This window comes from Hemitrygon akajei, chromosome 7 (assembly GCF_048418815.1).
Source record: "Hemitrygon akajei chromosome 7, sHemAka1.3, whole genome shotgun sequence".
Classification (NCBI taxonomy): Eukaryota; Metazoa; Chordata; class Chondrichthyes; order Myliobatiformes; family Dasyatidae; genus Hemitrygon; species Hemitrygon akajei.
The window spans coordinates 4,106,830-4,119,906 of NC_133130.1; the positions used below are offsets into that span (position 1 = coordinate 4,106,830).

The 13,077-nt window shown below is 51.8% G+C and overlaps 1 protein-coding gene across 1 annotated transcript in view; it reads left to right on the forward strand.

Annotated features, from left to right (window-relative positions):
- adcy3a (adenylate cyclase 3a) overlaps positions 1-13,077 on the forward strand; it is a 179,537-nt gene that overhangs the window by 37,291 nt on the left and 129,169 nt on the right. The window contains exon 2 of the mRNA XM_073050086.1: positions 9,855-10,004. Coding sequence (XP_072906187.1) covers positions 9,855-10,004 — 150 coding nt within the window. The remainder of the gene's footprint in view (positions 1-9,854; positions 10,005-13,077) is intronic.

Sequence of the window (13,077 nt, forward strand, 5' to 3'; positions counted from 1 at the left end):
GATGGGAGTAGACTCTCACATGGTGGATTGGATAGTGGACTACTTGACAGATAGACCTCAGTATGTGCGGTTGGGAGACTGTAGGTCTGACACGGTGGTCAGCAGCACAGGAGCGCCGCAGGGAACCGTACTCTCTCCGGTCCTGTTCACCCTGTACACATCAGACTTCCAATATAACTCGGAGTCCTGCCATGTGCAGAAGTTCGCTGATGACACGGCCATAGTGGGGTGTGTCAGGAATGGACGGGAGGAGGAGTATAGGAAACTGATACAGGACTTTGTGATATGGTGCAACTCAAACTACCTGCGTCTCAATATCACCAAGACCAAGGAGATGGTGGTGGACTTTAGGAGATCTAGGCCTCATATGGAGCCAGTGATCATTAATGGAGAATGTGTGGAGCAGGTTAAGACCTACAAGTATCTGGGAGTACAGTTAGACGAGAAGCTAGACTGGACTGCCAACACAGATGCCTTGTGTAGGAAGGCACAGAGTCGACTGTACTTCCTTAGAAGGTTGGCGTCATTCAATGTCTGTAGTGAGATGCTGAAGATGTTCTATAGGTCAGTTGTGGAGAGCGCCCTCTTCTTTGTGGTGGCGTGTTGGGGAGGAAGCATTAAGAAGAGGGACGCCTCACGTCTTAATAAGCTGGTAAGGAAGGCGGGCTCTGTCGTGGGCAAAGTACTGGAGAGTTTAACATCGGTAGCTGAGCGAAGGGCGCTGAGTAGGCTACGGTCAATTATGGAAAACTCTGAACATCCTCTACATAGCACCATCCAGAGACAGAGAAGCAGTTTCAGCGACAGGTTACTATCGATGCAATGCTCCTCAGACAGGATGAAGAGGTCAATACTCCCCAATGCCATTAGGCTTTACAATTCTACCGCCAGGACTTAAGAACTTTTTAAAAGCTATTATTAATGCTTTTTGAGATAGTGATTTAGATGCATATCATATTTTTACTGAGTTAAGTATTGTATGTAATTAGTTTTGCTACAACAAGTGTATGGGACATTGGAAAAAAGTTGAATTTCCCCATGGGGATGAATAAAGTATCTATCTATCTATCTATCTGCTCCTGTCAAACTGTCCCTCACCCTCAGTAATCCCTCTGCTCCTTTCAAACTGTCCCTCTCCCTCGGCTAATCCCTCTGCTCATTTCAAACTGTCCTTCACTCTCAGTAATCACTCTGCTCTTTTCAAATTGTCCCTTTCCCTTGGCCAATTCCTCTGATCCTTTCAAACTGTCCCTCACCCTCAGTAATCCCTCTGCTCCTTTCAAACTGTCCGACACCCTCAGTAATCCCTCTGCTCCTTTCAAACTGTCCCTCACCCTCAGTAATCCCTCTGCTCCTTTCAAACTGTCCGACACCCTCAGTAATCCCTCTGCTCCTTTCCAACTGTCCCTCTCCCTCAGCTAATCCCTCTGCTCCTTTCAAACTGTCCCTCACCCTCAGTAATCCCTCTGCTCCTTTCAAACTGTCCCTCTCCCTCAGCTAATCCCTCTGCTCCTTTCAAACTGTCCCTCACCCTCAGTAATCCCTCTGCTCCTTTCAAACTGTCCCTCTCCCTCAGCTAATCCCTCTGCTCCTTTCCAACTGTCCCTCTCCCTCAGCTAATCCCTCTGCTCCTTTCAAACTGTCCCACACCCTCAGTAATCCCTCTGCTCCTTTCAAACTGTCCGACACCCTCAGTAATCCCTCTGCTCCTTTCCAACTGTCCCTCTCCCTCAGCTAATCCCTCTGCTCCTTTCAAACTGTCCCTCACCCTCAGTAATCCCTCTGCTCCTTTCAAACTGTCCCTCTCCCTCGGCTAATCCCTCTGCTCCTTTCAAACTGTCCGACACCCTCAGTAATCCCTCTGCTCCTTTCAAACTGCCCCTCACCCTCAGCTAATCCCTCTGCTCCTTTCAAACTGTCCCTCACCCTCGGCTAATCCCCCTGCTCCTTTCAAATTGTCCCTCTCCCTCAGCTAATCCCTCTGGTCCTTTCAAACTGCCCCTCTCCCTCGGCTAATCCCTCTGCTCCTTTCAAACTGTCCCTCACCCTCGGCTAATTCCCCTGCTCCTTTCAAACTGTCCCTCTCCCTCGGCTAATCCCTCTGCTCCTTTCAAACTGTCCCTCACCCTTAGCTAATCCCTCTGCTCCTTTCAAACTGCCCCTCACCCTCAGTAATCCCTCTGCTCCTTTCAAACTGTCCCTCTCCCTCAGCTAATCCCTCTGCTCCTTTCAAACTGTCCCTCACCCTCGGCTAATCCCCCTGCTCCTTTCAAATTGTCCCTCTCCCTCAGCTAATCCCTCTGGTACTTTCAAACTGCCCCTCTCCCTCGGCTAATCTCGGCTAAGCCCAAGATCTTAAGGCACAAACTAACGGAGATGGGAGTAGACTCTCACATGGTGGATTGGATAGTGGACTACTTGACAGATAGACCTCAGTATGTGCGGTTGGGAGACTGTAGGTCTGACACGGTGGTCAGCAGCACAGGAGCGCCGCAGGGAACCGTACTCTCTCCGGTCCTGTTCACCCTGTACACATCAGACTTCCAATATAACTCGGAGTCCTGCCATGTGCAGAAGTTCGCTGATGACACGGCCATAGTGGGGTGTGTCAGGAATGGACGGGAGGAGGAGTATAGGAAACTGATACAGGACTTTGTGATATGGTGCAACTCAAACTACCTGCGTCTCAATATCACCAAGACCAAGGAGATGGTGGTGGACTTTAGGAGATCTAGGCCTCATATGGAGCCAGTGATCATTAATGGAGAATGTGTGGAGCAGGTTAAGACCTACAAGTATCTGGGAGTACAGTTAGACGAGAAGCTAGACTGGACTGCCAACACAGATGCCTTGTGTAGGAAGGCACAGAGTCGACTGTACTTCCTTAGAAGGTTGGCGTCATTCAATGTCTGTAGTGAGATGCTGAAGATGTTCTATAGGTCAGTTGTGGAGAGCGCCCTCTTCTTTGTGGTGGCGTGTTGGGGAGGAAGCATTAAGAAGAGGGACGCCTCACGTCTTAATAAGCTGGTAAGGAAGGCGGGCTCTGTCGTGGGCAAAGTACTGGAGAGTTTAACATCGGTAGCTGAGCGAAGGGCGCTGAGTAGGCTACGGTCAATTATGGAAAACTCTGAACATCCTCTACATAGCACCATCCAGAGACAGAGAAGCAGTTTCAGCGACAGGTTACTATCGATGCAATGCTCCTCAGACAGGATGAAGAGGTCAATACTCCCCAATGCCATTAGGCTTTACAATTCTACCGCCAGGACTTAAGAACTTTTTAAAAGCTATTATTAATGCTTTTTGAGATAGTGATTTAGATGCATATCATATTTTTACTGAGTTAAGTATTGTATGTAATTAGTTTTGCTACAACAAGTGTATGGGACATTGGAAAAAAGTTGAATTTCCCCATGGGGATGAATAAAGTATCTATCTATCTATCTATCTGCTCCTGTCAAACTGTCCCTCACCCTCAGTAATCCCTCTGCTCCTTTCAAACTGTCCCTCTCCCTCGGCTAATCCCTCTACTCATTTCAAACTGTCCTTCACTCTCAGTAATCACTCTGCTCTTTTCAAATTGTCCCTTTCCCTTGGCCAATTCCTCTGATCCTTTCAAACTGTCCCTCACCCTCAGTAATCCCTCTGCTCCTTTCAAACTGTCCGACACCCTCAGTAATCCCTCTGCTCCTTTCCAACTGTCCCTCTCCCTCAGCTAATCCCTCTGCTCCTTTCAAACTGTCCCTCACCCTCAGTAAACCCTCTGCTCCTTTCAAACTGTCCCTCTCCCTCGGCTAATCCCTCTGCTCCTTTCAAACTGTCCGACACCCTCAGTAATCCCTCTGCTCCTTTCAAACTGCCCCTCACCCTCAGCTAATCCCTCTGCTCCTTTCAAACTGTCCCTCACCCTCGGCTAATCCCCCTGCTCCTTTCAAATTGTCCCTCTCCCTCAGCTAATCCCTCTGGTCCTTTCAAACTGCCCCTCTCCCTCGGCTAATCCCTCTGCTCCTTTCAAACTGTCCCTCACCCTCGGCTAATTCCCCTGCTCCTTTCAAACTGTCCCTCTCCCTCGGCTAATCCCTCTGCTCCTTTCAAACTGTCCCTCACCCTTAGCTAATCCCTCTGCTCCTTTCAAACTGCCCCTCACCCTCAGTAATCCCTCTGCTCCTTTCAAACTGTCCCTCTCCCTCAGCTAATCCCTCTGCTCCTTTCAAACTGTCCCTCACCCTCGGCTAATCCCCCTGCTCCTTTCAAATTGTCCCTCTCCCTCAGCTAATCCCTCTGGTACTTTCAAACTGCCCCTCTCCCTCGGCTAATCCCTCTGCTCCTTTCAAACTGTCCCTCACCCTCGGCTAATTCCCCTGCTCCTTTCAAACTGTCCCTCACCCTCAGCTAATCCCTCTGCTCCTTTCAAACTGTCCCTCACCCTCAGTAATCCCTCTGCTCCTTTCAAACTGTCCGACACCCTCAGTAATCCCTCTGCTCCTTTCCAACTGTCCCTCTCCCTCAGCTAATCCCTCTGCTCCTTTCAAACTGCCCCTCACCCTCAGTAATCCCTCTGCTCCTTTCAAACTGTCCCTCACCCTCGGCTAATCCCCCTGCTCCTTTCAAATTGTCCCTCTCCCTCAGCTAATCCCTCTGGTACTTTCAAACTGCCCCTCTCCCTTGGCTAATCCCTCTGATCCTTTCAAACTGTCCCACACCCTCAGTAATCCCTCTGCTCCTTTCAAACTGTCCCACACCCTCAGTAATCCCTCTGCTCCTTTCAAACTGTCCCTCTCCCTCGGCTAATCTCGGCTAAGCCCAAGATCTTAAGGCACAAACTAACGGAGATGGGAGTAGACTCTCACATGGTGGATTGGATAGTGGACTACTTGACAGATAGACCTCAGTATGTGCGGTTGGGAGACTGTAGGTCTGACACGGTGGTCAGCAGCACAGGAGCGCCGCAGGGAACCGTACTCTCTCCGGTCCTGTTCACCCTGTACACATCAGACTTCCAATATAACTCGGAGTCCTGCCATGTGCAGAAGTTCGCTGATGACACGGCCATAGTGGGGTGTGTCAGGAATGGACGGGAGGAGGAGTATAGGAAACTGATACAGGACTTTGTGATATGGTGCAACTCAAACTACCTGCGTCTCAATATCACCAAGACCAAGGAGATGGTGGTGGACTTTAGGAGATCTAGGCCTCATATGGAGCCAGTGATCATTAATGGAGAATGTGTGGAGCAGGTTAAGACCTACAAGTATCTGGGAGTACAGTTAGACGAGAAGCTAGACTGGACTGCCAACACAGATGCCTTGTGTAGGAAGGCACAGAGTCGACTGTACTTCCTTAGAAGGTTGGCGTCATTCAATGTCTGTAGTGAGATGCTGAAGATGTTCTATAGGTCAGTTGTGGAGAGCGCCCTCTTCTTTGTGGTGGCGTGTTGGGGAGGAAGCATTAAGAAGAGGGACGCCTCACGTCTTAATAAGCTGGTAAGGAAGGCGGGCTCTGTCGTGGGCAAAGTACTGGAGAGTTTAACATCGGTAGCTGAGCGAAGGGCGCTGAGTAGGCTACGGTCAATTATGGAAAACTCTGAACATCCTCTACATAGCACCATCCAGAGACAGAGAAGCAGTTTCAGCGACAGGTTACTATCGATGCAATGCTCCTCAGACAGGATGAAGAGGTCAATACTCCCCAATGCCATTAGGCTTTACAATTCTACCGCCAGGACTTAAGAACTTTTTAAAAGCTATTATTAATGCTTTTTGAGATAGTGATTTAGATGCATATCATATTTTTACTGAGTTAAGTATTGTATGTAATTAGTTTTGCTACAACAAGTGTATGGGACATTGGAAAAAAGTTGAATTTCCCCATGGGGATGAATAAAGTATCTATCTATCTATCTATCTGCTCCTGTCAAACTGTCCCTCACCCTCAGTAATCCCTCTGCTCCTTTCAAACTGTCCCTCTCCCTCGGCTAATCCCTCTGCTCATTTCAAACTGTCCTTCACTCTCAGTAATCACTCTGCTCTTTTCAAATTGTCCCTTTCCCTTGGCCAATTCCTCTGATCCTTTCAAACTGTCCCTCACCCTCAGTAATCCCTCTGCTCCTTTCAAACTGTCCGACACCCTCAGTAATCCCTCTGCTCCTTTCAAACTGTCCCTCACCCTCAGTAATCCCTCTGCTCCTTTCAAACTGTCCGACACCCTCAGTAATCCCTCTGCTCCTTTCCAACTGTCCCTCTCCCTCAGCTAATCCCTCTGCTCCTTTCAAACTGTCCCTCACCCTCAGTAATCCCTCTGCTCCTTTCAAACTGTCCCTCTCCCTCAGCTAATCCCTCTGCTCCTTTCAAACTGTCCCTCACCCTCAGTAATCCCTCTGCTCCTTTCAAACTGTCCCTCTCCCTCAGCTAATCCCTCTGCTCCTTTCCAACTGTCCCTCTCCCTCAGCTAATCCCTCTGCTCCTTTCAAACTGTCCCACACCCTCAGTAATCCCTCTGCTCCTTTCAAACTGTCCGACACCCTCAGTAATCCCTCTGCTCCTTTCCAACTGTCCCTCTCCCTCAGCTAATCCCTCTGCTCCTTTCAAACTGTCCCTCACCCTCAGTAATCCCTCTGCTCCTTTCAAACTGTCCCTCTCCCTCGGCTAATCCCTCTGCTCCTTTCAAACTGTCCGACACCCTCAGTAATCCCTCTGCTCCTTTCAAACTGCCCCTCACCCTCAGCTAATCCCTCTGCTCCTTTCAAACTGTCCCTCACCCTCGGCTAATCCCCCTGCTCCTTTCAAATTGTCCCTCTCCCTCAGCTAATCCCTCTGGTCCTTTCAAACTGCCCCTCTCCCTCGGCTAATCCCTCTGCTCCTTTCAAACTGTCCCTCACCCTCAGCTAATTCCCCTGCTCCTTTCAAACTGTCCCTCTCCCTCGGCTAATCCCTCTGCTCCTTTCAAACTGTCCCTCACCCTTAGCTAATCCCTCTGCTCCTTTCAAACTGCCCCTCACCCTCAGTAATCCCTCTGCTCCTTTCAAACTGTCCCTCTCCCTCAGCTAATCCCTCTGCTCCTTTCAAACTGTCCCTCACCCTCGGCTAATCCCCCTGCTCCTTTCAAATTGTCCCTCTCCCTCAGCTAATCCCTCTGGTACTTTCAAACTGCCCCTCTCCCTCGGCTAATCCCTCTGCTCCTTTCAAACTGTCCCTCACCCTCGGCTAATTCCCCTGCTCCTTTCAAACTGTCCCTCACCCTCAGCTAATCCCTCTGCTCCTTTCAAACTGTCCCTCACCCTCAGCTAATCCCTCTGCTCCTTTCAAACTGTCCCTCACCCTCAGTAATCCCTCTGCTCCTTTCAAACTGTCCGACACCCTCAGTAATCCCTCTGCTCCTTTCAAACTGTCCCTCTCCCTCAGCTAATCCCTCTGCTCCTTTCAAACTGCCCCTCACCCTCAGTAATCCCTCTGCTCCTTTCAAACTGTCCCTCACCCTCGGCTAATCCCCCTGCTCCTTTCAAATTGTCCCTCTCCCTCAGCTAATCCCTCTGGTCCTTTCAAACTGCCCCTCTCCCTCGGCTAATCCCTCTGCTCCTTTCAAACTGTCCCTCACCCTCGGCTAATTCCCCTGCTCCTTTCAAACTGTCCCTCTCCCTCGGCTAATCCCTCTGCTCCTTTCAAACTGTCCCTCACCCTCAGCTAATCCTCTGGTCCTTTCAAACTGCCCCTCTCCCTCGGCTAATCCCTCTGGTCCTTTCAAACTGCCCCTCTCCCTTGGTAAATTCCTCTGCTCCCTTCGAAATTTTTTTTTTACGTAGTTCAGTCTATGAGAAATATAGGGTAGCCAGAAAGGAGCTAAAGAAAGGACTTAGGAGAGCTTGAAGGGGGCATGAGGAGGCCTTGGCATGTAGGATTAAGGACAACCCCAAGGCGTTCTATGCGTATGTGAAGAATAGGAGGATGACGAGAACAAAGGTGGGGCCGCTAAATGACAAAGAGGGCAACATGTGCCTGGAGGCAGAGGAGGTTGTGGAGGTCCTAAATGAATACTTTGCTTCAGTATTCACAAGTGAAAAGGATCTTGATCAGGCTGAGGTTGAAGTAGAGCGGGCCTGTGTGCTGGACAATGTGGAGATTAAGGAAGAAGTGCTGGATCTTCTTAAAAACATTAAGATTGATAAATCCCCAGGGCCGGATATGATACACCCCAGGTTGTTGTGGGAATTGAGAGAAGAGATCGCAGGAGCATTAGCTATGATCTTTGAATCCTCTTTGGCTGCAGGGGAAGTGCCGGAGGACTGGAGAATGGCAAATGTAGTTCCCTTGTTTAAAAGGTAATAGGGAGAAACCTGGGAACTATAGACCGGTGAGTCTTACGTCAGTGGTATGCAAACTACTGGAAAGGATTCTTAAGGATAGGATCTATGAGCATTTGGAGAAGTACAGTCTATTCATGGATAGTCAACATGGCTTTGTGAAGGGAAGATTGTGCCTCACAAGCCTGATTGAGTTTTTTGAAGAGGTAATAAAAGAAATTGATGAGGGTAGGGCAGTGGATGTGGTCTACATGGACTTTAGCAAAGCATTTGACAAGGTCCCTCATGAGAGACTCATCCAGAAAGTCATGAGGCATGGGATAAGTGGAACCTTGGCTGTTTGGATAAAAAAATTGGCTTAAAGGAAGAAAGCAGAGGGTAGTTGTGGAAGGAAAGTATTCTGCCTGGAGGTCGGTGACTAGTGGAGTGCCGCAGGGATCTGTCCTGGGACCTCTGCTATTTGTGGTTTTTATAAATGACCTGGATGTAGAGGTGGAAGGATGGGTGAGTAAGTTTGCAGATGACACGAAGATTGGGGAAGTTGTGGATGGAGCTGTAGGTGCTCAAAGGTTACAAGAGGATATAGACAGGCTGCAGAGTTGGGCAGAAAAATGGCAGATGGAGTTCATTCCGGACAAGTGTGAGGTGATGCATTTTGGAAGGACAAACCAGAAGACTGAGTACAAGATTAATGGTCAGTTACTTAAGAGTGTGGACGAACAAAGGGAGCTTGGGGTTCAAATCCATACATCCCTCAAGGTCACTGTGCAGGTTGATAGGGTAGTTAAAAAGGCCTATGGGATGCTAGGTTTCATTAACAGGGGGATTGTGTTCAAGAGTAGAGAGGTCATGTTGCAACTCTACAAATCTTTGGTGAGACCGCACTTAGAGTATTGTGTTCAATTCTGGTCACCTCATCATAGGAAGGATGTGGAAGCTATGGAGAGGGTTCAGAGGAAATTTACCAGGATGTTGCCAGGATTGGAGAACAAGTCATATGAAGCAAGGCTAGCAGAGCTGGGACTTTTCTCTTTGGAACGTAGAAGAATGAGAGGGGACTTGATAGAGGTCTACGAGATTATGAGAGGCATAGATAGGCTGCATAGTCAGTACCTGTTTCCCAGGGCACCAATGGATAACACCAGACGTCACATGTACAAAATTAAGGGAGGAAAGTTTAAGGGAGACATCAGGGGTAAGTTTTTTACACAGAGGGTTGTGAGTGCCTGGAATAATTTCCCAGGGATGGTGGTGGAGGCTAAAACATTAGGGGTATTTAAGAGCATCTTGGACAGGCACATGGATGAAAGAAAAGTGGAGGGTTATGGGGTAGTATGGGTTTAGTACTTTTTTTTAAGGATTATATGGGTCGGCACAACATGGAGGACCGAAGGGCCTGTATTGTGCCGGAGTGTTCTATGGTTCTCCCTCGGTAACTCCTTCTGGTCCCTAACTCTCAGCTAATCCAGCTGTCCTTTCGCTGTTTGTGAACTCCTCCAGCACACAAGTAGACATCAGTGCCTGAAGCTCATACTGATTTGATGTTTCCCTCTTCCAGCTGCTGGCCAACATCGGGATCTACCTCTGTACCGTCACCGTTGGGATTATGTCCCACTACATGGCAGATCGCAAACATCGCAAAGCGTTTCTCGAAGCACGGCAGTCCCTGGAGGTCAAACTGAACCTGGAGGAGCAGAGTCAACAACAGGTGAGGGATGGACGGCCGGACCACACACCGTCCACACTACCCCAAACCGTCCACACTACCCCTCACCGTCCGCACTACCCCGCACCGTCCACACTACCCCTCACCATCCACACTACCCACACCGTCCACACTACCCCTCTCCATCCACACTACCCCTCACCGTCCACACTACCCCTCACCGTCCACACTACCGCTCTCTGTCCACACTACCCCTCTCCGTCCACACTACCCCTCACCATCCACACTACCCTCACCGTCCACACTACCCTCACCGTCCACACTACCCCTCACCGTCCACACTACCCACACCGTCCACACTACCCTCACCGTCCACACTACCCCTCTCCGTCCACACTACCCCTCACCATCCACACTACCCTCACCGTCCACACTACCCCTCTCCGTCCACACTACCCCTCACCATCCACACTACCCTCACCGTCCACACTACCCCTCACCGTCCACACTACCCGCACCGTCCACACTACCCTCACCGTCCACACTACCCGCACCGTCCACACTACCCTCACCGTCCACACTACCCACACCGTCCACACTACCCCTCTCCATCCACACTACCCCAAACCGTCCACACTACCCACACTGTCCACACTACCCTCACCGTCCACACTACCCCTCACCGTCCGCACTACCCCTCACCGTCCGCACTACCCCGCACCGTCCACACTACCCCTCACCATCCACACTACCCACACCGTCCACACTACCCACACCATCCACACTACCCCTCACCATCCACACTACCCTCACCGTCCACACTACCCGCACCGTCCTCACTACCCACACCGTCCACACTACCCTCTCCATCCACACTACCCCTCACCGTCCACACTACCCACACCGTCCACACTACCCCTCTCCATCCACACTACCCACACCGTCCACACTACCCACACCATCCACACTACCCCTCACCGTCCACACTACCCCACACCGTCCACACTACCCCTCTCCATCCACACTACCCTCACCGTCCACACTACCACTCACCATCCACACTACCCCGCACCGTCCACACTACCCACACCGTCCACACTACCCACACCGTCCACACTACCCCACACCGTCCACACTACCCTCTCCGTCCACACTACCCTCACCGTCCACACTACCCCTAACCATCCACACTACCCACACCGTCCACACTACCCACACCGTCCACACTACCCACACCATCCACACTACCCACACCGTCCACACTACCCTCACCGTCCACACTACCCACACCGTCCTCACTACCCCTCACCATCCACACTACCCACACCGTCCACACTACCCTCACCGTCCACACTACCCCTCTCCATCCACACTACACCTCACCATCCACACTACACCACACCATCCACACTACCCACACTGTCCACACTACCCACACCGTCCACACTACCCGCACCGTCCTCACTACCCTCACCGTCCACACTACCCCTCTCCGTCCACACTACCCTCACCATCCACACTACCCACACCGTCCACACTACCACTCACCATCCACACTACCCCGCACCGTCCACACTACCCACACCGTCCTCACTACCCACACCGTCCACACTACCCCTCACCGTCCACACTACCCCTCACCGTCCACACTACCACTCACCATCCACACTACCCTCACCGTCCACACTACCCGCACCGTCCTCACTACCCACACCGTCCACACTACCCCTCACCGTCCACACTACCCACACTGTCCACACTACCCACACCGTCCACACTACCCCTCTCCATCCACACTACCCACACCGTCCACACTACCCCTCTCCATCCACACTACCCACACCGTCCACACTACCCTCACCGTCCACACTACCCACACCGTCCACACTACCCACACCGTCCACACTACCCTCACCGTCCACACTACCCTCTCCATCCACACTACCCCTCACCGTCCACACTACCCACACCGTCCACACTACCCCTCTCCGTCCACACTACCCGCACCGTCCACACTACCCACACCGTCCACACTACCCTCACCGTCCACACTACCCTCTCCATCCACACTACCCCTCACCGTCCACACTACCCACACCGTCCACACTACCCTCACCGTCCACACTACCCCGCACCGTCCACACTACCCACACCGTCCACACTACCCTCACCGTCCACACTACCCACACCGTCCACACTACCCTCTCCATCCACACTACCCCTCACCATCCACACTACCCACACCGTCCACACTACCCCACACCGTCCACTCTACCCCACACCGTCCACACTACCCCTCACCGTCCACACTACCCCTCACCATCCACACTACCCCACACCGTCCACACTACCCCACACCGTCCACACTACCCCACACCGTCCACTCTACCCCACACCGTCCACTCTACCCCACACCGTCCACACTACCCCTCACCGTCCACACTACCCCACACCGTCCACACTACCCTCACCGTCCACACTACCCCTCACCATCCACACTACCCTCACCGTCCACACTACCCCGCACCGTCCACAGTACCCTCACCGTCCACACTACCCTCACCGTCCACACTACCCACACCGTCCACACTACCCTCACCGTCCACACTACCCCGCACCGTCCACACTACCCTCACCGTCCACACTACCCCTCACCATCCACACTACCCACACTGTCCACACTACCCCACACCATCCACACTACCCTCACCGTCCACACTACCCTCACCGTCCACACTACCCCTCTCCGTCCACACTACCCCACACCGTCCACACTACCCCTCACCATCCACACTACCCCTCACCATCCACACTACCCGCACCGTCCACACTACCCCTCTCCATCCACACTACCCTCACCGTCCACACTACCCACACCGTCCACACTACCCACACCGTCCACACTACCCTCACCGTCCACACTACCCCTCACCATCCACACTACCCTCACCATCCACACTACCCTCACCGTCCACACTACCCACACCGTCCACACTACCCCTCTCCGTCCACACTACCCCACACCGTCCACACTACCCCTCTCCGTCCACACTACCCTCTCCATCCACACTACCCTCACCGTCCACACTACCCCTCACCATCCACACTACCCTCA